Source organism: Terrapene carolina, unplaced genomic scaffold (assembly GCF_002925995.2).
Source record: "Terrapene carolina triunguis isolate 2854851 unplaced genomic scaffold, T_m_triunguis-2.0 Scaffold233, whole genome shotgun sequence".
Classification (NCBI taxonomy): Eukaryota; Metazoa; Chordata; order Testudines; family Emydidae; genus Terrapene; species Terrapene triunguis.
Window position 1 is genome coordinate 9,270,698 of NW_020664584.1, and position 27,271 is coordinate 9,297,968.

Here is a 27,271-nt window from a genome sequence, read left to right on the forward strand (position 1 = left end):
ATAAAAATGAACCAAATTGTTTTTTGCAAATTCCTAATGGCAAGAAATGCATAGAACAATGCAAACAGAAATGATCATCCCGCTTGGCATATGTTCTGTGGGATGAAATGGGGCACAGGCAATTTACAGCTGAATGTCCAGGAAAATCTCATAAGGGTGACACCTACTATTAGGTGGTGGAATAGTCTCTCTCAAGTTGTAGAAGCTCATCCTTTGAGACATAATGAGTGGCAAAGAACTGCAGAATATATAAATACATATATAACTGTGGACAATAATTCTGCATTGGCTAATGGAAGAACTGGAAGAATTCAAAGACCTAAAAGGTCTTTTCTGCCTCTACGATCCTGGGAAAACACCGTGTATTGCCCGTGTAACATGGACTTCTGGGCCTCCCTTTACACATGCTTATTGAAAGGGAAATCAGAGCTGCCATCCATTGGCCAGACCCTGCAGCCTAGTACTTCGGAGGTTGTGGTTAAACCCCTTCTCCTAGATCTGAGCGAACAGGATGAGGCGGTATGAAGGGGGAGATTTTTAAAGGCACTAATAGGAGCCTTGTCTCCAAAGGCAATTGTGCACCTAGTTGACCTCTGTGCTTTTGAAAATCTCCCATGCAGTGTGTTTAAAACTGCTAGGGGCATCTGGGACCTCCTCTCCTCTCACATCTCCCCTCCCCTCTCTGCCGTGCCAGCCACACCAGCCTTGACATCCCATTTAGACTCTACTCCCACTTCTCTCTCCTTGCTATTTCCTGCATTGTTCCCAAGGCATGGAATGACCTCCCAGTCCCAGTGCTCCAGGCCCCTTGCCTCTCATCATTCCAATCCCTCCTCAAAACCCTCTTTTCTGTGAGGCCAGTAGGGAGTGAAATAATTACTGATTAGGGATGGAGGACAAGGAAAAACCTGAGTTGTTCCCCTCTCTGGGTCCCGCAGATAGAACTCTACAGAAGAGTGGCTCTCTATTTTGATGTATTAACCGTACTGAGTGTATTGTTGGCACTGAACAATAAGGTTGGGATTTTCAAAGCGATTTTGAAAGATCAATAGGAATTGTGCTCTTAACTCCCTCCCTCCAGCAAATATGAAAATCCCAGCATGAATAATTATTCATCCATCCACATCCCGTGCTCTTCACTGGAGGATCTGAGCATCTGTAATAACAATAATGCCACAGCAGCGTCTCCTATGGAGCTGAGGTACAATATGATACAGATCTACAAATAGGCTAGGGACAAGTAACCCAGTGTGCAGATGCAAGTGCTGAATTTCACATATTAGCATCTCGACCATTTAATTAGCATGGTTGAAGTGGGAAGCCCTGGAAAGGTCCACACCAGGAGTTGATCTGTACTCATGCACATTCAAACTTCCCATGGACATAGGGCCTGGTTCTGGGAACTGGTGAGCATCTGCAACTCCTAATGAAGTCAATGGACGTGGTCCTACTCCCACTAAAGCCAAGAGGAGCTTTGCCACTGATTCTCATGAGAGCCCAAAGGGAGTTGTCACCTTTCTGCATCTCCCAGAACTGGATGGAGAGGGCTGAACTTTCAGAAGACAGCAGGTGCTATAGGAGTGTGCAAGCAGGGGATTTTGAAATGATGTGGCCATGCACTGCTGGGTAGGGTCATGGCATGACCTTGGAATAGGCATACTCAACCTCTTCCAGAGCTGTTCAGGGGCCACCTAGTGCAACGCAGCACAGGCAAATGAGGCACAGTGCAGGCAAGTGCAAGCCAAGAGGCGCAGCAAAGTTAAGGGAAGCTGCAAATAAGACTCAGAAAGAGGATTCTAAGCAAATGGAAACAGCAGATCAATTTACTGCAAAGTAAAAGCTACGCCTCAGGCACCATTACTCCCGGTGGGCCTGGCCTGTTGGCACCAGCAACTGGGTGGGACCGGGACATCTAGCACACAGACTCATAGACTTTAAGGCCAGAAGGGACTATCGTGATCATCTAAAAGTTTATCTTGGATTGCATCTTCCTCCTGAAGCTGTTGCGGGGAGAATTGCTGGATGGCACTGGGAAGGCTCTTTACACAATTCCAGTGCTGAATACACAGCCAGAATCCATGTCCATGCCCAGACCTTGACTGCACAGTTCTGTCTGCCTAGACATATCAGACATTGAATAGAGACACCATCCCATGTACCTATAAACCCCACTGCACACAAGCTGCCTTGAAAGTGTGACCGCTAACCACAGCACTGCTGCTCAACCACCCCAAAAGGCACAGAAACTCCCAAACCTGAGTGCAAAGCAAAGAATTCAGACAATTTTTTACAAATGCCCGTTCCTATGATCTAGAAAGAGGAAAGTGTTTTATTTATTTTTTTAATATGTATAAAAGTAATTTGCTCCTAGACTTGTCCTGTAGGTTCCAACCTGGAGTGAAATTTTATAACCTAGTGATAACCCCCAGGAAAAAAAAGGGGGGGCTTTCAAATGAAAATGCCAACAGAATCTTAACAGGAGCACGCGTGGGTGCTGCTAAACTAAGCTCGCAAGGAGGTGGGGCAAATGCCTTAAAAGAGTTAGTGAAGGCAAAATAATGTTCATTAAAAATAGAAAAACAACTGAAAAAATATCCTTTGTATTCAACTTCGCACTCGTACATCATAATGTTCCAGTAAAAGCCCATTTTCCCTTGAGATAATAAAAGAATTGAATTTTTCCTTATCGGTCATCTATTTTTCTAGCTAAAGCTATTACTCCCTCTCTGCGGTTGCTAGGCAACAAGAAATATTAATAGCAGCTTTTATTAGCTTAGCTTTAGCAGCAGAGTACCAGAATGAGAAAATGGAAAACATAAATGTGTTACATAAATCTTTCAACCTTTCAGGGTTTGTGTTAGTCTCTGTTTTCATAATGATTTATTGAAGTGATGGTTCATTTATGAGAAAAAGGAGTGTGAAATAAGAAAACGGAACATTACCCTGAAGGACTGTTTGAAAATAAATAATTATAGGAGGTGAAGAAAAGCTGTTTAAAACCATTTTTCTGAGTTTTATAAAATTTAAAAAGACATATTTCTTTCATTTATTGCCTCTGAGAAAAACACTAGCAGGAGATTGCAAACAGGGCTCCGTTTAATACAAAGAAACCTTCACATATGATTGTATTATTATTATTTTCCACCCAGGCCTTATCTTAGGCAGTTTAGTTTTTAAATAGTGAACCACTAATGAGCAGAATTACAAATTAGTTAAAACCCAAGATGTAAAGAATTAGTACAACTTCAGAAAGGCACAAACCATCTTGGGTCATAATCCATAAGGTTTCACTCTTTGGACACCGTCAGTCCCTGCGTTGACAAAGCCTGTCCCTACATTAAACTGCACCAATATTACTGCTGTTCATTGTGTTGTAAAGCCTGCTAATTTGGAATTTAATTTGGTTTGCAGCTTGATTTGTATGGCGTCATGCTCTGTTTTATTGCAGCTGTTCTCAGCAATATGTCTGGTAACTGGAGCACCGTATTTAAGTTTATTTATTTCTGATTGCGCATCACAGGTGTTTCTAAACACTGTAACTCAGGAAAGCAGGTCTTCACCGCTACCACGTGGAAAAGTAAGACATACGGTCCTGGTACCTTATCATTCCATCTCTCCTGCAAAGGATTTTTGCCTACCTGGGGGAGTTCCACTGAATTACACTGAGTTCTTGTTTTTTAAAAATAAATACATTAGGCGAAATCCTGGCTCAATGGATGTCAATGGACTTCTGGCTGAACAGGTGGAATTTTAAGGCACGGGGAGGATATCTCCTCAGAATGAACTCTCCAGTTATGAAAGCAACCCCCCGTCCCCCAGAACTGAACCACAATAATATAGCCCCTGATCAGGGCTGCCCAGAGGATTCAGGGGGCCTGGGGCAAAGCAATTTCGGGGGCCCCTTCCATAAAAAAAAGTTGCAATACTCTAGTAACATGTATTTGGAAATGTAAAAAATAACTAGTGAAATACATTCAAAAATTAATTTGTAATAATTTGAAAATATACTAAATACATTATTTAAAAACATTAAAAGCTTTAATGGTATGTATACATTTGCAATTACATAATGGGCTGTTGCTGGGTGATGGTGATGGTTGGTACCAATGGGCTGTTGCTGCCTGGGGGTGGTGCTGCTGTTGCCCAGGGCTGGGTGGGGAGCTGGGCTCTGGGTTGGAGGGTGCCCGGCTCAGAGGGGCTGGGCTCGGAGCTGGGGGTCAGGGCCATGGGGGGGATGGGGTCGGGGGGTGTCCGGCTCAGAGGGGCTGGGCTCGGAGCTGGGGGTCAGGGCTGTGGGGAGGATGGGGTCGGGGGGTGCCCGGCTCAGAGGGGCTGGGCTCGGAGCTGGGGGTCAGGGCTGTGAGGAGGATGGGGCCGGGGGGGTGCCCGGCCCTGGCCCCTTACCATGCCGCTTACCCCCTCTCCCAGGAGCCTTCGACATACTCGTGGGGCAGGGGGAGCCTCCGACATACTCATGGGGGCCCCTGCGGGGCCCGGGGCAAATTGCCCCACTTGCCCCCCCCCGGGCGGCCCTGCCCCTGATCACACAGACATTTACAACGCTGGTAGGACTGCAGACATAACTTTCCTCTGAGTGTTGCCTTCCCATGTCCCGCCTGCTCACCTCAGCCCATGAGGGCCTTCCACAGCATCCAACACAGAGAGTATGCCATGCCACAGAGGCTATGACCTCCCTTCTTCCATGTCTGGAAAGGCAGAGATCATGTCTTGGGCAGGGGTCCATCAGCTACAATCTGACCCATAATTCTTGGGGGGAAGGAGGAGGAGTGGGACAGAATCACAGCCCGATTGAGAACAATGCAGCCAATCATTCTACAGGATTTTCTTCATTTTAGGGCCATGATAAGAGCAAATTTGCTGCCAGGTTTAATATTTTCCCCCAATCCCTAAAACACATGGCAATGTTGTTTTAAATGATAAAGAAACAAAATTGCAATGGGAACAGGTTTTCTAAAAATCAGTAAAATAAGCATCCCCTCCCCCATGCAGGAGAACAGGAAAGTGAAACTGACTAACGTGCAATTAGATGATATTTAAACATTGTGGGATCAGGGCCTAACTTACATACAGAAGCAAAGCTGACTTCCAGCCTGTTCTCGTGCTGAAGTAAAACAAAAAAAGGAGACGAATACCAGAGCTAGAGGGAACGCGATTCAATTTCCTTTTTAATTGTTCAGCTCTAATAATCTAAGCCATTGGGTTTGATTCAGTGCTAGGCCAAGGGATGCTTTGGTGATATATGCAGTATCAACGTGGGGGATGGGATTTGGACGTACAAAACACTATACATTAATTTCATATTTGAAATAAGTCTCATTGAAATAATTTTTGTGTGTGTTTCCCCTTCTGTTCTGTGACTACCTGGACCATTTAGACTGTGAACTCTTCGGAGCCGGGGCTGTCTCTCACTGTGTGTTTGTACAGCACCTAACACAATGGAACCCGGGTCTCAGCAGAGACCTCTGGATTCTACCATAACAACAGCAATATCCTGTTCATGACATTGTTCCTTTAAATCCTCTTATAAAGGAATAGTGCTACATTACAAAGAATACTTTTAATACATTTTTATTTAAAATATGTAACTTTTATTTAAAATAGATAGGAATTTAAGATATATATATATATATTTATTTAAATAGTTACATATTTAAATATTTATAAACAATAAATAAATTATACCATCTGCCAAGCTAAAAACCACATTTAACAATTTCCATACATCGGAGAAACAGCAATTGGCTAACACTTGTTTTTCTAGTATATTTCTAATTGGTTTCCTTTTGGGGCTGTTTCCCGTGTTAGAAAATGATCCAAAACTAATTGTAATCAATTATTATCTTTAGAGTGTAAGCTCCTTAGGGCAGAGACCCTCTTTTTGCTCTGTGTCTGTACGGTGCCTCGTACAAAGGGGTCCCCTATTCCATGCCTGGGGCTCTGAGGCAGTACCACAATACAAATAACTAACAATAAATTATTAAGACTTACACGGATTTCAATGGGATTTGGATCTGGCCCCAAGGGAGCACACAGTTATGTATGGGCTCATCAGCACAGCAGGTCTGACTCAGGAGAAAGAGTGAATTCAAGTATGTGAGCAGTCTGAGGAAAGAGAACAGAGATGACCAAGGGTTTGATCCTAGGAAAAGTTACGCCTGCTAGGTCCCACTGACAATGTGCAGGAATAACGATACTCGGGCGGCATAGCTGTTTGCAGGATTGGACGCCGAGAGAGAAATTGCTGGGGTAGGGGAAGGTGTGGGAAACGTCATGAATAGAGAACCAAGGGGGGTGGGAACTGGGGCATTTGGGGAAAAGGAATAAGGTCTGAGAAATGGGGAGAAGCAACAACAAGAGAGAGATGGAAGGAGACACATGGAGCAAAGACACATTCAGCGACAGAAGAAAAGGTAGTGAATCAGAAGAGAAAATGCAGCAACACAGTCACAGGGCTCTGGATGGTTCCATTTGACATTTCAAACGTCTGATTTAATGTTGCTGTTTATTATATATTGTGTTTGGGGTCTGCACTGTGTGAAGCACTTTCTAAACACAAAGGACCCTACCCTGAACAGTTCACAATCTATGGTCTTTGACCATTTGCATTTTTAATGACTCTAGGCTTTGATCAGGGAGAGGGGAGGCTTCATCTCCCCCATCACGCAGACATACGTACACATCCCAGCCCCAGCCAAAGGAAGTGGCTATTTTTAGTTTCCATTTCTCATTGATAGGTAGATTGTTTACAGATGGATTGTTTATTTGGCTTTTATTTATATTTCATTCAAAACTGTCACAAAGTTAAAAGAACGTTATTTAGGTTGCAAAATCAAGCAGTCGGTTGTTAGGAAATTCCAGATTTACAGATGCCCTTGCAATCTTAATTCCGCTTCTTTGTGTATTTATCCTGTGCACTAAATGAGACTGGGGTTATGTGGAAAAAAACAGCATATGCTATAATTAAAGACTGTATCATAATGCATCTATACCAGGGGCTGAATTAAGGTGACATAGGCAACTGTAAATCTGGCATAGTCCAACTTTCGAGTTCTTGCAACCTTAACGTTCTTTTAACTCAGAGCTTGTCTCCCTATATAGCACTGCAGCTGCGCTACTGTGGCGCTTAGCGAAGACACTACCTACATCAATGGGAGAGCTTCTCCCGTCGGCATAGGTACTCCACCTTCCCAAGAGGCAGTCAGAGAAGCCCTCCCATCAATCTAGTGCTGTCTACACTGGGGGTTAAGGTCAGTATAACTGTGTCACTCAGGGGTGTGGATTTTCCACACCCAACCGATGCAATTATACGGACATAAGTCTGTAGTGTAGGCCAAGTCTTAATGTGTGTGTAGAGGGAATATACAATTTTCAATTTTTTTGTAATTGTAACAACTCCCCTCATGCACTGGATTTGAACCTTGAATTTCTAGCCCTGGTGCTCAAACTGCTACAGCTTGACCTACACGACTAACTACACTAGCTGGTAAGAGGAGAAATCTGTTATCCCACTGAGTCCAGAGGATGGTTATGGGGAGCCCAGGCTGACTCTCTTTCCCACAGTGATCTAGGGGAATTTCTGCCCCACATGGTGCCCCTAGAAGTAAATATGGGACACTGGAGGTTGCAGTCTGGTGTGGGGGAGCTCAGCCTGGCCCAACTCTTCCTAATCCTCCAATACAGTTGCTCTGGCAGCTCCCAGGCACTCTCAGCACAGTGATTGCTGCTGCTGCTGCTAATTTGGTGGCAGTGTAGGCCCAACCTTAGGATGTTCATGTCCAGTTATTACTTCGGTGGGCTGCCAACATTTTCCTGAGACACAGGAGAGACAGAAGTGAAATAAAAGTTGACTTTCAACAGTTTACAGCTCAGAAAAACTCAATGGAATTTTGTTGAACAAAGAAAAGGCACTCTTTAAATTTCAAAGGCCTATTGCTAACCATGGATGTTTTTGAACTTCTCAAATAAAGTCACAAGAATGTTTTATGATGGAAAGTGTTAGGCAGATTAGATACAGGGGTTGCTACCAGTTTCCCCTATAATACAGTGATCACCACTAAAAGGTCAGCACTTGCTAATAGTTACCATTGCATGGTATCTAAGACACTGAAGCTTCCACACACACAACAGTGTATGAAACAATAATGTCCTTGGGTTCTGCCCCTACCGTGGTGAAACCCGTAGGAGAGGAGCACAGGGGACAGAACTCTCGGCAATCATACCTTCAACATCTTGAACCCCCTCCCTGAACCAGTCACACACAATGCCCAAGCCCAAGGGAGGAATGCCCCAGTCATTTTGCATTTCCAGTGCTCTAATATCCTTTCACTGCCATTGTGCCAGGCTAGGACCATGGAAAAACAAGGCTATGTTCCTGGAGTTGGTGTTTGTTCACGTGGAGTTTTGTGATATTCATCTCCCAGGAGCAGGTTTGAAACAACGTGACCCCAAGTGTTTGAGTCAATGGTAAGTTACCATGGCAGGCGCTGTTCCAAACTGGGCCAGTGTGGGAGCTGTCAATGGGCTCCCATCTGGCCGACCAGCAGCGCTGCTGTTAGGGAGTGAGGTGTAGGGGCTGGGCCCTCAATAGACTCAGGGGACTTCTCCCCTTTATGGGATGAACCCCTGGGCAGCCAGGGAAGCCCAGTCCAAAATGGTTGTGGGCAGAGCTGTGTGCAGAGAGGGTAACCTGGCCCAGGGCAGCGCAGGAGGGCCCAGCAGGAGTCACTGCGCGTGGCGGTTCCCGTCACAGTGCAGTAAAGTTCCATCTCTGGGCCAGGATACTCCCCCGACTCCTCCCCTCTGCTTGGAGTGTGGCACAGGAGCCACCCTCCGGTAGGGGAGCCTCCAGTGCTGACAGGCTCCATTCGGCAGGCTCACACGATGAGGGACGCAGACATTCTGAGACCCCTATCTAATATTTATGGAAATATGTTTGCACTGCATTGGAAATTCTTCAGCCCTGACCTTGATCACCCTTTGTTTCTGTCAAACATGTTCTTCCAAATCCCTTCTGAAAACTCATTTATTCACAACAGTTCTTTAACCCAACATGCTCCCATTCTCCCTGCTACCACTGCCATTCTACCTCAGCTTTTTCAAAGGCTGGGGCTGTGCTGCCTCCGGTCCCTTTCATCCAAGCTGCTCGGGCTGCACCACTCTCTTCACTGTTCTGTCCTCAGTAATCACCCCAGGACGTGCTCTGCTGCCCGCCCCATCACCACAGACACTCCTGATGGACACAGACAGGTAGCAACAACTGCTGGTTCCAGGCAAAAATCCTTGTGCTCACTGAAGCTGGTCAAAAATTTTCTTTCAAAACTCTCTTTTTCTGACAGAAAACACCATTTTTCTATATTATTGGTTTTTGGAGGGGGAGGGAAATTTTCATTTTGTTCGAAATGTTTTCCTTTCTCACCAAAACATTTTCTGTTTTTTTTTCCCCTCACTCACTCTCCCTTTTTTCTCTCCCTCTCCACTCCTGCTTTTATTTCCCCCCTATTTTTGGAGGCAAAAAACAGAGAAAGTGGAAAAAACCTGACAATTTGGGGGGTTGGGTTTTGTCAAAAATTTTCCCATCAAAAAGCAACCTTTTCTGACCAGCCCCCACACTTTTCCCTGCCTCCCAACTATCCTTGTGTTCCTCCCATCTCTCCACCCCAGCCCAGGACACCTTCCTTCTCTCCTCCATCCTTTCTAGCTCTCCCATTCTCTTGTCCTCTGCCATCTCACTCCCTTCCCCTCACATATTTCCCACCACCTTCTTTCCTCTCATCACCTTCACCTATTTCCCCAACCTGTGAAAAGTCACCATTTGTATTAACAGTGATACAGGCAAGAGAAGCAAACCCCGCCACTACATTACAGAACCATCTACATTACCAAGATGAGCACATAATGTAAGAGAGTGAACACAAGGGGTCAAATCCTAATCCCACTCAAGTTAATGGCAAAACTCCCAAGGACTTCAATGGGACAGGATTTCCGACATGCCCTTCCCCACCATCCCACCTCCAGCCCATCTTTCCGATTGTTTATTTCATTCACTCATGCATCGTGTAGGTCACAGGCTCATTGGAGCAGAGATCGTGTCCTGTATGTTCGCACAGCACCCAACACAACAGGCCGCTGATTCTGACTGAGGTATTAGGTGTGATTAACTATAAATAACTAACAGTATCTGTAATTATGCGCCTGGGTCAAAGGTGGCATGAAAACCATCTCCATTTATTCTCACTGTGTTTGTAACAATATTCCTTAAAATTCAGGCCTGAGGAAGACACCTACGGTTGCATCTCAGCTTTTTGCTTTGCTATTTCATGTTATGATTTTTATTTGTGCAGGAAATTTGCACAATAAATGCTTCCTTACTAGTGACACAGCAGCATGCTTTCTGCGTATCAATGGAGAGAACGTCAACTAGCTTTCTGCATGCTTCAGGCGCTGAGGAAAAGGCCTGAGGGCCATAGAGGAGAACAGAACAGAACCATCCACAGGGCTACCCGCCTTCAGCCAGAGAAGCAGGCACAGGATAGAAGAACAGAGATCCTGAGAACACAGCAGAGCGGCTAAACATTGTTCAGTTGAAAAACTTCTCCATCAAAAAATGCAGCCTCATTGAAATAAAAATGTCTCACAAAAGCACTGCTATTTCAAGGAGATTTTTCCACAAAAACATTTGAAATGAAACAAAAAGGTTAATTCTGTTTTGTTTCAAATCACAATTTTCATTTTGTTTGTGATTTTGGATTTTAGATTCCCCCCGCCCTTTCCCCCCTTTTTTACATTTCCCCCTCTTTTGCCCCCATTTTGTCCCCACTGGAAAAGGAGGGGGAAAAACAGGTTTGGGGGATTCTCTTTCCCACCCACCCCCATTTATCAGTAGGGCCCTACCAAATTCACGGTCCATTTTGGTCAATTTCACAGTCATAGGATTTTTTAAATGGAAAATTTCATGATTTCAGCTATTTAAATCTCAAATTTCACAGTGTTGTAATTGTAGGGGCCCTGACCCACACAGGAGTTGTGTAGGTGTCGCAAGGTTATTGTGGGGGGGGGGCAGGGGTTGCAGTATTGCTACTCTTACTTCTGTGCTGCTGCTGGCTGCAGCACTGCCTTCAGAGCTGAGCAGCTGGAGAGTGGTGGCTGCTGGCTGGGAGCCCAGCTCTCAAGGCAGAGCCACTGCCAGCAGCAGCACAGAAGTAAGGGCAGCATGGCATAGTATGCTGCTCAGCTCTGAAGGCAGTGCAGAAGTAAGGGTGGCAATACTGTGACCCCCTAAAATAACCTTGTGACCCCCCTGCAACTCCTTTTTGGGTCAGGACCCACAATTTGAGAAACACTGGCCTCCCTGCCCCCGTGAAATCTGTATAGTATAGGGTAAAAACACATAAAAGACCAGATTTCACAATCCATGATGTGTTTTTCATGGCCATGAATTTGGTAGGGTCCTATTTATGAGTTGAAAAAAAGGAGGGGAGTAAAAAAGGAAGAGGAAGAGAGTAAGGGACAATAACCCAAAATGTGAAATATTTTTGAAAACTGAAACAATACAAAAAATTGTGATTCAAAATATAGAGCAAAAATGTCATTTTGTTTCTTATAGAAAGATCTGAAATTTTCTTCAGAATATCTTGAACAAAACATTTTGATTTGAAATTTTTCAGGGGGAAAAACACTTGAATTTTTGGCCCGTGTCTGGTACATTTAATTTGTTTATTAATGACAAGAAATATCCATCTATGTAGTTTTCTCCCCCCAACCTCCCCATGTTGAGGTTTCTCTCTTATAAGTGCGCGCGCGCGCACACACACACACACACATTCAGTGACCCCTCTCTCTCTTTCACTGTCCATCCTGCAGCGCTGGAATCCCAGTAGTATCTATTCAATTATTATTATTTATTATTTGTATTATCATATCGCCTATGAGCCACAGTCATGGACCAGGAACCCATGGTCCAAGGTGCTGTACAAACATAGAACAAAAAGACAGTCCCCCACCCCAAAGAGCTGGCAATCTAAGTATAAGACAAGTGACCAAAAAGGGACAGACAGATGAGGGTACAGGGAAACTATATCGGTCAACATGGGAGGCTATGATCACAGCACACCAGCAGCCTAACCACTGTCAAGTTTTCTGTAGGCCTCTTTCTTCTCCTGCAAAGTTCTGCTCTTCCACAGAGGCAGCCTGTACATGAAGTTTGGAATGTCCCATGTGCCACACAAATGTGCTGAACCTCACATCTTCAACAAAGGAAGAGGTTTGAAGATGAACACCCAATTCAAGCCAGCCAGGACATATCAAACACTCAGACAGAAAGAAGAGGAATAAAATCAGCGGCTTTTTGATCTCCTTGCAAATCAATCCAGACCAAGGGATGTTGCTGGGGAATCTGGGATGGTTGGCAATGCTATCTAATTGTGTCCCAAGGAAACATGAGTCTGCAAGAGGGAGACCAGACACTAGATCTCATGGAGCAATCTGAAACGCCTGAGGAGCAACTGGCTAAGCAAAAGCAGGTAGCGCAGAGGAGGTGCCGAGGAAGGGAGACTGTTGATAGGATGTATTCATGATAAGCAAATATGGAGGTGACCTTAGTTTTGCAAAACCTCCTTGGTCAGGTTACTGCTCTGGAGATGTAATACAAAGTCCCATTTTATCAATACCCCTACATTCCAGGAGCAGGGAATGCTACACAGGAGGTCAGACTAGATGATCACAGTGGTCCCTTCTGGGCTTACAATCTCTGAATCAGATAAAATATTTCAGTTTTGGCCCAGTTTTGAAACACGACCACACAGCCCTGGAGTCAGGTGACCGGGGTTCTATCTCTGGCTCTTTAATGACTCAATGTGGGACTTTTAGCAAACTATTTCACCTTGCAGTGCTCCTTTCTGTAAAATGGGGATAGCAATTTCTTACCTCCCAGGGGTATTGTGAAGCTTCATGAAATGGTTGGAAAGTGTTAGTTATCAGATTCTTGGATAGGAGACACTACAGGATTGCAGAGCCTCCCTTATTCCCAATTACTTTTAGAGCAGTAGAGTAAACGTCATTTCCCATTGCTCTCAGTAATGCCTAGGTCATGTCATTTTAATAGTCCTAGATTTTTCATGAGCGCACATGAAAAAATCCTAGCTACTGGACATAAATTCTTAACATTTAAGATTTGCATCCCAAACTTCTTGCAATTACAATTTTTCCCTTTCATTAAAAATATTTTTAGTCCAGAGATAAAATAAATGGCAGCAAAGGTAGGAAACATCTGTGTATGCAAAAAAATGTACAGACCATTGCGAGCCGAAGCACATGGGAGGCGTGTTAATACCCTTAACATTTGCATTAGTCATTTAGGACTTGAAACAAAGACCAAATCTGATCAGGCTTCCTGCTGAACTCTCAAACAAGAGTCACCTTCCTAACTGGCTGATGCCCCCATTACTACACACAGTGAAACAATTAATGCTTTGTTATTGTCAAGTCAGTAAACATGTTCCTCCTCAGAATGAATTTTTCCTGTTGCAAATATCTACCTTGTAACTTTCAGGGAGGACCACAGCACTTCAGACGCCCTGCAATGTCACCCAAGAAATGCCTGAAGCACGGTCTACTTCATTAGACCATTACCAAGTGGGTTATGACTTGATGGACATGCGGGCAGAAGGTATTAATGATACAAATTTAAAAATCTGCTCCATCTCTGGGATTTTATTGTTCCCTCTTGTGCGTGCACAGCTCCCATTAATGCTAATCAGGATTACACATGCACATTGGGACAAACGCTGTACTGCCATGTGCACACACTGGAGTCAATGGGATCCCTGTCCGTGCATCCAAAGGCAGAATTTGGCCAATTTGTGAGGGAAAAGGGGGGTCAGCCTGTAACAAAAAGTTTGATAGCAGAGGAAAAGTGTTTGACAGGAGGGTAAGAAAGGATTTCATTTGGGCCTAAAATTACTACACAATTCATTTACTGATCTGCCTCGTTACCGCTGGGACCTATGGAGATATCTTTCTCAACGGCTTTGCTTTAAAACCAAACACTTCCAATTCACTATCAGCTGAAAAATTCAGGGTTCCCTGGATTTTTAATTTTAGTGGTAAAGGGGAAACAACTCAATCTCTCTATTCTGTTTTCAGCATACTAAGCCCCCTTCTTATCTTCCCTAGCTCAGTCCTGATTTATTGTCAAGATGCTGCATTTGTAAAACAGAACCATAAAATAAGAAAGAGAACATTTCCCAAGGACTACTCCAAAATAAATTATTTCAGACATTCAGAAGCTGCTTAATAAATCCCACTATTCTTGTTTCTTTGGGTATTTTAGAAACTGATTTATCAATGCAATATCACCTCGCAAAAATGAGACAATCAACACAGGATAAAAATATTGTGGTATGAAAATAGGGGTCAGAAGTAGGGGCTGTGCTTTAAATTAAACTAGGGAAAACATCTTTCATATAAATTTGACTCTTTGTCTCAGAAATGAATAATTTAATGAACTAAGAAGCTAAAAGCTAAAGAGGAGCCCAATGTAATATTTAATTTCACGGAAAGAGATCTGTTTTCAATATCATGCTCATCAATTGTTTTTAAACACATAAACTTTATCAAGAAAAAAAAGTGCAGACATGCCAAGGATTTTGAGAGCTTTGGTATGTTCCTAGAGAAAGTGATAATAGCTCCTGTGAACACTACTACCTTCCAGACCCTTATCTACTGAGACAAGGAAAAGCAAATACTCTTTAGCTAGGATGGTTGTGGAGATGCAGGCATGTTAATTAAACAAAATTAGCTCTGTTTGATATTGATGCATTCCAGTGACACCCATGGAAATCAATGATCTTAGAAGCAACTAATATAGAAAACCTACCATGTAGTTAAATCTGCTAAAAGGGAAAATATTATTAAATGACTTCATCATAAATTCAATACAGCTGATAAAATCAAGACAAAAGCTTACACAACATGGCTGGTTCTGTGCTGAACGGATCGCTATACTGGGTTAAATAAGCTCATTTCCCCCCCGCCCCAGACCTCCATTTTTAATTCATTATCCCTGTGCTAGTCCTTTCTGCAATAGGTTAACATGAAACTTCTGAAGATAACGCCTTGTTCCAGAGTAACCCAAAAGGCATTTTAGGACTGCCACCTCTAACCTATGCAGGACTGGGGACTGATCCAGCTCCCCTCAAAGTCACGAGCAAAGCTCCCACTGACTTTGAGAGGACATGGCGTAGGCTCAGTTCTTTCACTAAATGGGCTTTTAAACCATAGAATGAGGTAGTTCATGCCATACCTTAACCTTTTTACTATGCCAGTGAGCAGATTGCTCCCATTTTACAGTACTTGCAACGAACGTAGTGGTATATTTATTATTCAAAATATCATCAATATTGAAGTGCCCTGGGATCTTTTTTGGATGCTTTGTTTTAACGTAAGAACATAAGAATGGCCATACTGGGTCAGACCAAAGGTCCATCCAGCCCACTATCCTGTCTACTGACAGTGACCAATGCCAGGTGTCCCAGAGGGAGTGAACCTAACAGGTAATGATCAAGTGATCTCTCTCCTGCCATCCATCTCCACCCTCTGACAAACAGAGGCTAGGGACACCATTCCTTACCCATCCTGGCTAATAGCCATTAATGGACTTAACCTCCATGAATTTATCTAGTTCTCTTTTAAATCCTGTTATAGTCCTAGCATTCACAACCTCCTCAGACAAGGAGTTCCACAGGTTGACTGTGCACTGTGTGAAGAAGAACTTCCTTTTATTTGTTTTAAACCTGATGCCCGTTAATTTCATTTGGTGGCCCCTAGTTCTTATATTATGGGAACAAGTAAATAACTTTTTCTTATTCACTTTCTCCACACCACTCATGATTTTATATACCTCTGTCATATCCCCCCTTAGTCTCCTCTTTTCCAAGCTGAAAAGTCCTAGCCTCTTTAATCTCTCCTCATATGGGACCCGTTCCAAACCCCTAATCATTTTAGTTGCCCTTCTCTGAACCTTTTCTAATGCCAGTATATCTTTTTTGAGATGAGGAGACCACATCTGTATGCAGTATTCAAGATGTGGGCGTACCATGGATTTATATAAGAGCAATAAGATATTCTCCGTCTTATTCTCTATCCCTTTTTTAATGATTCCTAACATCCTGTTTGCTTGACTGCCGCTGCACACTGCGTGGACGTCTTCAGAGAACTATCCACGATGACTCCAAGATCTCTTTCCTGATTAGTTGTAGCTAAATTAGCCCCCATCATATTGTATGTATAGTTGGGGTTATTTTTTCCAATGTGTTTTGGATGACCCAACCAAAGTATGCAGGAAAAATAAAGCCTGCGTACTTCACTCCCTCCCTAAAGGCAAGAATCAATGAGTATGACATTATGCACCAAGAGCGAAATACAAAACCACCCCTTGAATACAATTAGGTTATTAACAGGGTCCAAAAAAGGCATAGAATTTAAAATACAAAATTACGCTGAAAAGCACCATGACCATGGCCATGCAAATGACTTCTACAGAATCAATCAAACCACCCCCATCTTTGAGATATGCTCCCTGTCCAACTGAAGGCAGCTCGGTGTTCACTGTCTTTATTCAATCCTTAGTTGGAAATGTTTTTTCCAGGAATATCCTTCTAAATTCAAACGACTCATAATGACACACAGTGGATTGTATCAGATCAAACAGAACATGATAAAAGAGAAAACTTTACTCACCGTAGGTAGTTGGCTGGAGAGCAGATGCCCATCCTGACTCAACATATTAGACACCATGATGGCTGGAAGGTCCATGTTCTGATAGGAATATGCTGGTATCAGGCTATTTGGAGGGAGGCCGTGGCACAGTGAATGATACCCAGTTTCATGATCCACCAAGTGAAGAAGCGAGGGCTCCGGGAGGTTAGGAGGAGTTATAGGAGGGATTTCATAGTCTTCATTATTCTCATTCTGACCATTATACGTCTGAAATAATAAAAGGACATTTTTACAATATGTCACTTCCTTGTTGCTTCAGCAAAAGAAATGTTTTGTGATGCAAAAAAAAAAAAAAAAATTACAAATTAACCACAACCAGATAATACAATAATTCCTAAATGACAATGCCCAGTCATGTTCATAAGCAGGTCCCAAAGCAACATCAGACTATCACAGTATGCTGTAGTTAATATCAAGATCATCCCAAATCAAACAGAAGGGCATTTCTCATGGCCTGAGCTTCAATTTCTATCACTAAGGTATAATGTCCTGCCTCCATCTGCTTTGTAGAACTCTCATCCACCTCAGCAGAAAATTCCGTGCATGGATCAATGTCAAGATATGACCAAAACAACTAAATTTGCAAAAAGGGCTCTAAGCTTGCTTTTTGAAAGGGTATTTGCATGCATAAATCTGGTAGTAATATATACAACTGCTGCATTTGAGAGTACAAATGCTTCTTTGGACACACAAATGAGTGTGCAATATTTATGACTGGGATTTTCAAAGGGGCTTAAGGGAAGTAAGCACTCCACTTCCATGGAAAGTCAGTGGTATCTGAGCACCAAATTCCTTTAGGCTCCTTGGAAAAACCCAGTATTTATCTACCAGTTGAGAGACCTATTCAGAAATGTGGCTGTAGCATCTTTTTTTTAAAAATGAGTCTCATTTGACTGTTCCAGGCATGGAGACCTGCCCATATTTACTTCATTGTGCAAAGATATTTAAGAATAAAAATACCTTTAACTAGCTCTTTTCCTGATGACACTACCTTGAAGAAGAACACAAATGTGCAGATAGTTTTATCGTGATCATTTCCAGTTCAGTGAGATTTATTAAAACATTTCCCTGACCTATGTTAAAAATTAATCTGAAATTGCACCTTTGTAATTCTCCTGAGACAAAATATATTAGATCTACAGTACATTTAAAATAAATGTGAATCTTGCAATAAGATTGTTAATTTTGGTATGGAAGAACATAATAACAGGTTCTATTTTAAAGAGAAAGCTTATTTTAAAGATATCCTACATCATATATGACTATACTATATGAAATTCTGTTTATCCCTAGTGTTATACACATGGATTTTAAGATCAGTTTCCAAGATCACCTAGTTTCATGGTTGGATTTTGATTTAATACTTGATTTAAGACCAGAAATCCATGTGTGTAAAAATGGTTAAACACTGTAGACTATTAAGCCTTTGCCTCAAAACTCTCACACAAATCCTCACCTTCCATCACCCCAGATTAAAATAATAATAAAATAAAAGATTTATGTAACTTGAATTAAAAAGTCTTCATGAAACGCAGCAGAGAGCAAGTGAAGAAGAGGCTGTCTGGAATCTCGTTATGAAGCACCAGTCGGAGAGGGCATGAGCTTGAGTGTCCTGGCACTTTCTTTGGAGAGAAACATTGACTGCAATGGCACCATCCCTTCGTCACTCTTCACAGAGGTGCAGGGAGTTTAACATTTTCATTATCCTTAGCTAAGGTGATTCCCCTCCCTTTTTTGTCTCCCCTATGTTGTTCACATGATACCATTGCAATAAAGATAGTAATCGGAGAACTTATTGTGGGACCAATCCTGTGATTTATATGCCCTCAAAATTCCCATTGACTTCACACTGTGTACACAAGAAATGGGGGCTCAAGGTCTATACTACTATATATTAGTATCAACACAGTTATCAAGTGGAGATTCCAGTTCAGTTATTCTTCCAGTCAGCTTGTCTAGCTCAGATATTACATTGGAAGGGGCGGGGATGACAGGCTGCACATAAAAGAGTATAGGGCCGATGGATTCCATTTAATAGGTCTGGTAGTTAGTTTTCATTTGGGTTACAGAGTTTGAAGTGCACTGATTCTTTCCCAGATATTTAAGAGGATTTTGTTCCACGGTATACAGAGAGGGATTTGAATAAATCATTGCACAGCAAACTTCTTCCAACTGGTTTATTTTGGAATCAGGTATATAAGCAAGTGGCTTTGCTGTACTTAGTTAAATTATGTAAAATCCACTCCAAGTTTCCTAAAGCGCTCTTCAAAAATACAAGTTTCTTATGTTTCTGCTGAGCAGCTTGCTAAAAGGCTTTGAGGAGGTTTTGTTAGGAGTATGGAAAACCTGTCATCGCGGCTCACACCCCCTGCGCATTTCTGTCTCCTCATTCTATTCAACTCAGAAAACAAGAACTGTCTAAATCACAAAGCTTTCCGAATCACTACAGTATTATGCAGTCATATCAAAATAAGGATCAAAGCAGTACACAATCAGAATCAGATTAAACAATATCCAATCAACATAATCAGACTTCACGCCTGCAACCATTCACACCATATGAGCTAAGAACAATTTCCCAAGCCTATATTTACTCTATACGTGTTTTAAAAAGACAGCTAGAAAGATAAGGCAGAGATTCAGTAGATAGATACTGTATATAGGTGGAATCCACGATGATGATGTATTGAAATACACAGTTTATTTTCACGTTTGGGATGACTGAATCCATACTCACAAGTGGTGGTTTAAAGTTACCACTGAAGAAATGCTGTCCTCTAAAACTCAGTCTCTACTTGTCAGTCTACTTGTCTCAGTAACAACCAACTACCATTTCCTCATCAAGTGTGTTACACAACATATTTTGCATGTTAATGTTATTTTAGATTAAATTATGCAGTAGATTATGCATTATAATATACACTACAGATTACATTATAAATTACGTTAAATGTTAATTATTTACTATCACAAACTCCCTTCCCCCCCCCCCCCCCCCGGTTTATGTTCAAACCCATTCATCCTACCAGGGACTGAAAGATGTCACCACAGTGAAGCTCAACTTCCCTAAAAGGCGGCTTGCTCTATTATACTACAAATGCGGAAGACGTAGGATTTTCCACTTTCAAGTATACTGAGCTCAGCTGAAACGAGGAGCCTGAATCTGCACAACTCCCATCGACTTCTGGGGGGGAGGGGAGAGTTGGGTGCAAAGTCCCTGCTTTATTCTGCAGTAACAGGCGCATGTTAAAATTAAGGTTGTTACCCATCCAGTTTCTACCCGGACAGTCCAGTTTCTGGCTTCTGTGCCAGATTTTCGGGGTCCTGGCAACCCTAAATGGCACCTGAACCAAAGGCCCAGTTACTGTGGGGCAGAGGGAGGCACCAGGGCATTAACCCGCGCCAGCACCTGCTCAGCTGGGGCCGCCTCCTACCTGCAGGCAGGCTCCTTGAGATTATCCAGTTAGCGACAGGGGGTGGTGGGGTGGAGTGAGCAATGGGGACGGGGCCTCGGGGGAAGAGGTGGAGCAGGGGTGGGGCCTTGGGGGAAGCAGCAGAGAAGGGGCTGGGCCTCAAGGGAAGAGGTGGGCCTTGGGGGCAGGGTCCAGTTACCAGGAATTAGAAAGGTGGCAACCCTAGTTAAAATGAAGTGATGATGCCAAGGATCCATGTATCTTTCCAACTTTGCAGTATCTCTGCCATATGGTAAAAATGGCTGCATCTCCCCCCACCCCCCTTGCACTTCTCTCTTCATTGTATTCAGACCCTTTCATGTCTTTATGTGATGTTGATAATGGAGCTAGAGTTCAAGGACCATGTCCAGTATGTTCAACTCTTATGGAACTAGCTAATCCTTGTGTAGATTGTATCTGTGCAGAAACTCATTCTAGGGTCTTTGTGGGAGGGGAGCCACGAGGGGGTACTGGGGGAGATGTAAAAAATATTTTTTACATCTTTTTTTTTTTTAATTGCAATTAAATATAAACTTGTTTCAAAGTTAAAGTGTGAATTTATGACTCTGAATCTCGAAAATTTAGCTTACCCCATAGCCTGGCTAGTTTGTGACTTTAAAGCTAGAGCCCAGCAGTATGCAGAGGGGCTATGATACAAGGGTAGCTATTGAAAGGATTCTGGCTGACTCAGACAGAATTCAAGCTGCAGCTGCCTCTCTGCCATCCTTTCAGCAGGTACCACATGCCTTCCCCTCCACAGGCCACCAGGGCAGCCATGATTCCACCCCCAATTTACCATGCCCATTCCACTTTTGCAAAGGTAACGCTGCATGGGCTGTTAAGAGGGAGCAGTGCCTCTGATCCCTAGTGAGATCATACCCCTCTCTCATAGAGCATAGAAATGTCGGGCTGGAAGGGACCTCGAGGAGTCAAGTCCAACTCTTGGGCTGAGGCAGGGCCAAGTAAACCTAGACCATCCCGGACAGATGTTTGTCCCACCTGCTCTTAAAAACCTCCAACGATGGGGATTCTACAACCTCTCTTAGAAGCCTGTTCCAGAGCTTAACTACCCCTAGAGTTAGAAAGTTTTTCCTAGTATCTAACCTCAATCAGCCTTGCTGCAGATTAAGCCCATTACTTCTTGCCCTACTGTCAGTGGACCTGGAGAACAATTGATCACTGTCCTCATTATAACAGCCCTTAACATACTGGAAGACTATAAGCCCCCCCCCATCCCCGAGTCTTCTTTTCTCAACACTAAACATGTCCAGTGTTTTTTTTAATCTTTCCTCAGAGCTCAGGTATTCAAAATGTTTGATCAGTTTTGTTGCTCTCCTCTGGACTCTCCAACGTGTCGACATCTTTCCTAAAATGTAGTATCCAGAACTGGACACAGTACTCCAGCTGAGGCCTCACCAGTGCCAAGTACAGTGGGACAAGTACTTGCTGTGACTTACATGCAAAACTCCTGTTAATACACCCAAGAATGATATTCACCTTTTTTCCAGCTGTATCACATTGCTGACTCGTATTCAATTGTGATCCACTATAATCCCCAGATGCCTTTCAGCAGTACTACCACCCAGCCAGTTATTTCCACATCCTGTACAACACTACAGCCTATTCTATTGAACAGTATAAATAGAAGTGCACTATAAAATGGACAGTGGTAGTGTCTGAATCCTACATCTGTCACCTTAATTTTGGCAGCCTGAACAGGCACTGACAAGTCAGTGGATCCACCAGCTTTGTTAGAAGAGGATTTTCTCCTGCAGCCTCATTGTTGTTGGTTGATCAAGGAGCCTATTTCCTGTTTCCTTTGCACCCAAGCACAGTATCAGTAAAGCCTGGGGCCGTTCCAGCCCGTGCAGTATCTTTCATGCAAACTGCAACCCCAAACACTTTATCGAGTAGGTTCACTAACAGCTGAGGGAGACACAAATGAAGAGGAAGGAGATTTTCAAAGGCGCAAATAGCAAGTAGGCAATTAATTCCCAGTCACTTTCATGGGGGAAAAGAGATGCATCAAGCTGAGCTTGGTAAGGAGAGTTGAGGAGGTGCAGAGATGCAGGGTGCTGCTCCTGACCGCACACACCAGTGGCCTGACTGGGGATGAGCAGAGTGGAGGCCAGAGCTGGAAGAGGGTGGGGAGCAAGGAGGGCAGTCAGCTGGAGCAAGTGTATGAAGTCCGTCGGGAGGGGGAAAGGGAGAAGAGAGACCCAATGCAGGCTCTGTTAGGCTGGCTACAGAAAGTCCATGGAAGGTTATTTATAAACAGAGGGAGATTTTGAATTGCACAGAGGGCAAGTGGGGTTGTTTCAGGAAGGTGGCTGAGAATTCATCTTTCTTTCATGTATATTCAAGCAGCAATGTTCTGTACATGCTGAGGCCTGGGAAGCAGGGACATAGGGAGGTCTTAGGGCAGGGAACTGGAATTGCCAAGATAAAGGAAGATGAAAGCTTAGAAGAAGAGTTTAACAGGGGGGAGCGGCGTGCCCAGGTGGTGCTACAGAGTTGGTGATAAGCATATTTTGCAGATGGAAGAGAAGAAGGGTTCATGGTCAAGGATGACACCAAAGCTGAAGACAGTGAGGGTTACTGGAGGGAGGTCTGAATTGCAAGGGGCAACAGAGAACAGGGAGTTGTGCTCAACTCCCAATCACCTTTGTAAACGAGAATTAATTGGTCCCATTGAAAAACTGCTCCCTGTAAAATGTCAGAGGAAGCGATTGCTGACAAAATCAGGTTCATCTCAGGATTCAGGTGGCTTGAGAGTAACTCCTACCAGCTCATTGGTTCGAAGGGGGTAGGCAATACACAGAAGAGCCCAGAGTGCCTTCGCTGACCTAGGGGGAGGCATCATTCAGAGGGCCCAAAGGGGAGGCTAGGGAGGTGGAGGATCTTATTCTGGAGATGGAGGAAATGCTGAGGACAAGAGAGATCCTGAGGAGCTCAGTGAAAAATGAGGATGTCCTCAGTACCCCAGGAGTTAAGAGCCTGACTTTCTTCTAAGGCTTAACCACTTTCCCTTTTTGTGCCCACCATTTAGGTCACTTAGACATCAAAGAGCCTGAAGTGCGAGTACACTCACATGTTTGGACATTACTACAGATACCTTAAACCGCATCTGCAAATTACTGGGGGCGCAAGGGCAGAAGCCAGGATTTTTCCATTAAGATAACTTGGGCCCAAAGACTAGTGAGTTTGAAGCAGCACTGAACCTTTTCAATGCAAACATCTAACACTGTTGTAACACAACGTAAGCGTATGTGACAAAGGAACATGCTGCTTCTGCTGCTTCCAATGCTGGAGAGAAACAATTGCAGTTCTGTTCTGCTCTTATCAGCGCGCTGCACAAGGCAGCTTCGTGGAGAGGTTAGGTAGGCGGGATGCTGGAATCAGATCTCCCCTTCAGCAGTGAGACTGGACATTCAGCTGCTCCAAAATCATTGCACATGGGAACGTTGTGGTACAGACTGCAAGAAAAGTGGGAGGAACTTGTGCCAATAAACAACTGCCCTGTCTTGTCTCCTGCAAGCACAGAACTTGCTGGGCCACATAGCTCGAGAGTGCCAGGCAACTTTTCCTCATGTGTTAACCCCGGATTTGCCTGTTTCTGCCTTCTTGCCAATTATAGGCATCATCACACATGGCTTACAGAGCATGTTGTTGGACAGGTCCCAGGAAAAGGGAAGTCCCCACCTCCCTCTTAATAAATTAACCTGAAGCACCATGCCATCCATTCTACTTCTCTTCCCTGGGTGGGTACAAGGAGCCAGCAGACATCTGTCCTGAGGTATGGAAAGACCATTTCTGTGGAATTACTCTCCTCTTTCATGACACTATCGAAGCCTCCCAGCAAGGGCCCTGTGTGATGCATGATCTAGGTTTGGGGTGTGAATGGGCTCTGGGGAATGTTTTTGTTAGTGACATCATAGCTGCCTGCATCCCCAGCTACACAGGAATGTGGTGGGTATGTGAAAGATGACTCAGGTACCTTTCTCCTCCATGCTGTGGAACCTACTGCCCTTTCTGGGAGGGGCTCCAGGTCCAGCAACCTGTGGGGAGTCCATCCTACCATCGTAAAAGAGATGGGCTGTTAGGAGGCTGGTGTGGCCACTGTGGATTGCCTGTACCTCTTCTGATTGCCTGAGATGTACATGGTTCTTCAAGGATCTGCTCTGTTGGGGGCCTGAACCCCCAGCTGCTTCCTCCATCCATGTGCCAGAGCGAGAGAAGCAAAGCTCTCTCCCTGACAGATAGGAATGGGTAGAAAGCACTGAGAAGAGAACCTTGGAGTTTCCCATCCCCTGTGCATTAGCAGACCACACAGGGGACAGTCTGGGCCACAATGACCAGATGTAGAAAACTGCAGCATGAATGCAACATTATAGATGATATTTAATTGCTCCAAAGTCAGTCGTTCTTTAGTGGAGCTGGTTGGAATCTGGGGGAAAAAATTGGCCAAAAAAATTCTAAAGAAAACAAGAATTTTTTTTTTTTTTTTTTTTGAAATGTTTGAAAATTTTTCGCTTTTTTTTTTTTTTTTTTAACTTGGATTTCTCTCACCCTCCAGTTTCCCAACAGTGCAGAATAGAATGTGTGTTCCTGTGAGCAGATCATAGGTTTGGGAGTCAGGAACTCTGGCCTTTGTTCCCAGCTCTGCCCATTTCTCTCACGCTGTTGCAGTCTAACAACGTTGCCATGTGTGACAAGCACCCAAAACAAGAAAAAATTATTCACACACAAAACTAAGAATGCCGTGGGAGTCCTTCCTTCAGCACAAATGGCTCTAAGACAGGGGTTCTCAAACTTTTGTACTGGTGACTCCTTTCACATAGCAAGCCTCTGAGTGCGGCCCACATTATAAATTAAAAAACACTTTTTTGTATATTTAACACCATTAAAAATGCTGGAGGCAAAGCAGGGTTTGGGGTAGAGGCTGACAACTCGTGACCCCCCATATAATAACCTCGCGACCCGCTGAGGGGTCCCGACCCCCAGTTTGAGAACCCCTGCTCTAACACCTCAGCTGCATGATTCTTAACTGATGACATAAACCATTTTGAACGATCAACCTGTGAAAGGTATGGAGCTGTGAGACTAAAATGAGTGACATTCCTTGACATAAGCTGAGGGGTATGGTTCCATTGCTAACTCACAGCATGACCTGTGGGAGAGTTCTGGGGCTACGTCTGTCGGCAGTCGGTTTCTGTGAATCCATGTTGCATTTCAGCCTCCATTTTGGCGGTGTCCTTGCCTGTACACTGTAACCCTCATGCTGGATTGTATCATCACTCTGTTGTTAGCGGGCCTAGTGCCTAGATGTCTGACTCTGCATGAGAGCCAACAAGGGGGCACCAACTTCGAACAACCCTCCACAATGGGAACAACGGATTTGCCAAAAAGGGAACCAGGCTAAAGGAAGCTGGTTCTCCCAGTTTGTCTCCAGGGAGGCTGAGACTTTAACCACCTGACCAGGGCTTTGAAGCCGGTCAGTGACAGAGTTGTCTGAAACTTTGTTTAATGACAGAATGTGACTTCTTTCCCCAGCAGAACATTGCCAGGAAGCAGGAGGTTGAAGGCAGGAGGGGACTACTCACCTCACACATGGACTGGTCCCAGGACCTCACAGAAGGAGTGAGCATAGACATAAGGTGGAGCATGTAGGTGTTGATTTTGCATAGATCTGCATAGCTCCAGTACTGCTAAGAGTAAAGTGAGTGTGTGTGTGTAAAAAATTCCTGTGCAAAGCCTGTGGGTTCCTTGCTTTATCTGCTATGTGTCCCCAAAGAGTTAAGTGACACAGCCAACTGCCAATGAGGATGGAGCTCTGGGAGACTGTAGCTTTCAGCACTGGTCTCTGGCACACCCAGTGGGCTGGGAATAACGGGGATCCACAGGTTGGGTCCAATACAGAAGACCTGAGACTGTCCACAAGGGGGATCTCAGCAAGGACTGTAATAGCTGGATTTTGAGAGATGCTAAGATCTCACAGCTTACATGGACCTTATGGGAGTTGTGGGTGCTTAGAACCTCTGAAAATTAGACCCTTAACCTTCCTGTGCCTCAGTTTCTCCCCATATGGAAAATGGGGACAGTAATGCCCTTCTTTAAAAAGCATTTTAAGATCTACAGCTAGCCAGCCTCATCTCAGCATGTTACTGGTCACAGAGAAGACAACCTGACCGTGAACCTGGGAACCAATTCTTCTTTGTAACACGCCAAATATCCAGTGACCCCAATTCTCCACTGAGTCATGTTCTCTGTGATTATCTGCTAGGATCCAGGAGTTTCAGCCAATCTCAGAGAATATTATTCACAGTTAGAAGGGGAGATTTTCAGCATTATTGCAGGTAAATATTTGCCCTGTGAAATAATGTTCACAGGCAAACTTGAGTCTGAGAGAGAAAACGGCAGAGAATTTATTTTCGGTGAGCTGCAAGGAACCACGGAGAATGGTGTGATCCACCCCACCCTAACAGCAGAGACAATGCAAAATGTGATGGACTGTGTGTTCACAGAATCATAGGACTGGGAAGGGACTCCGAGAGGTCTTCTAGTCCAGTCCCCTGCATTGAGGCAGGACTAAGTATTATCTAGACCATCCCTGACAGGTGTTTGTCTAACCTGCTCTTAAAAATCTTCCTTTCATTTCCTAACAGGGGCTGCTTTTAAGCTACAAGAAAGCAGCCCCAACACACACTCCTCTATACAGCTCTTTACTAGCACAATCTCTCTACTCATTTCCCATGTGATGTGTTCTCCCTTGATTTTAAAAACTAGTCAGGTGGAGTCAAGGCAGCAGATCCTCAGGTCCACTCCAACTGCACTTGGAGCATGACCTAACAAGTGGGGGAAAGGAGTCTCAAAGCATCCTATTCCCCATCCCCCAATCCTGGAGCCAGGTCAGCCCCTGCCCTAATTTAGAGCAGCCTGAGGCCTTCTCTTAATTACAAGGCTGTAACAGCTCCCTGGGGCCATTCCATTACTCCCAGATTGTGGGAGTGCAGGGTTGTTCCGTC

At 44.0% G+C, this 27,271-nt stretch overlaps 1 protein-coding gene across 4 annotated transcripts in view; it reads right to left on the reverse strand.

Annotated features, from left to right (window-relative positions):
• TOX2 (TOX high mobility group box family member 2) overlaps window positions 1-27,271 on the reverse strand; it is a 264,503-nt gene that overhangs the window by 102,480 nt on the left and 134,752 nt on the right. For all 4 annotated transcript variants that reach the window (XM_024194567.2, XM_024194565.2, XM_024194564.2 and 1 more), the window contains exon 3: window positions 16,756-17,001. In XM_024194567.2, coding sequence (XP_024050335.1) covers window positions 16,756-17,001 — 246 coding nt within the window. The remainder of the gene's footprint in view (window positions 1-16,755; window positions 17,002-27,271) is intronic.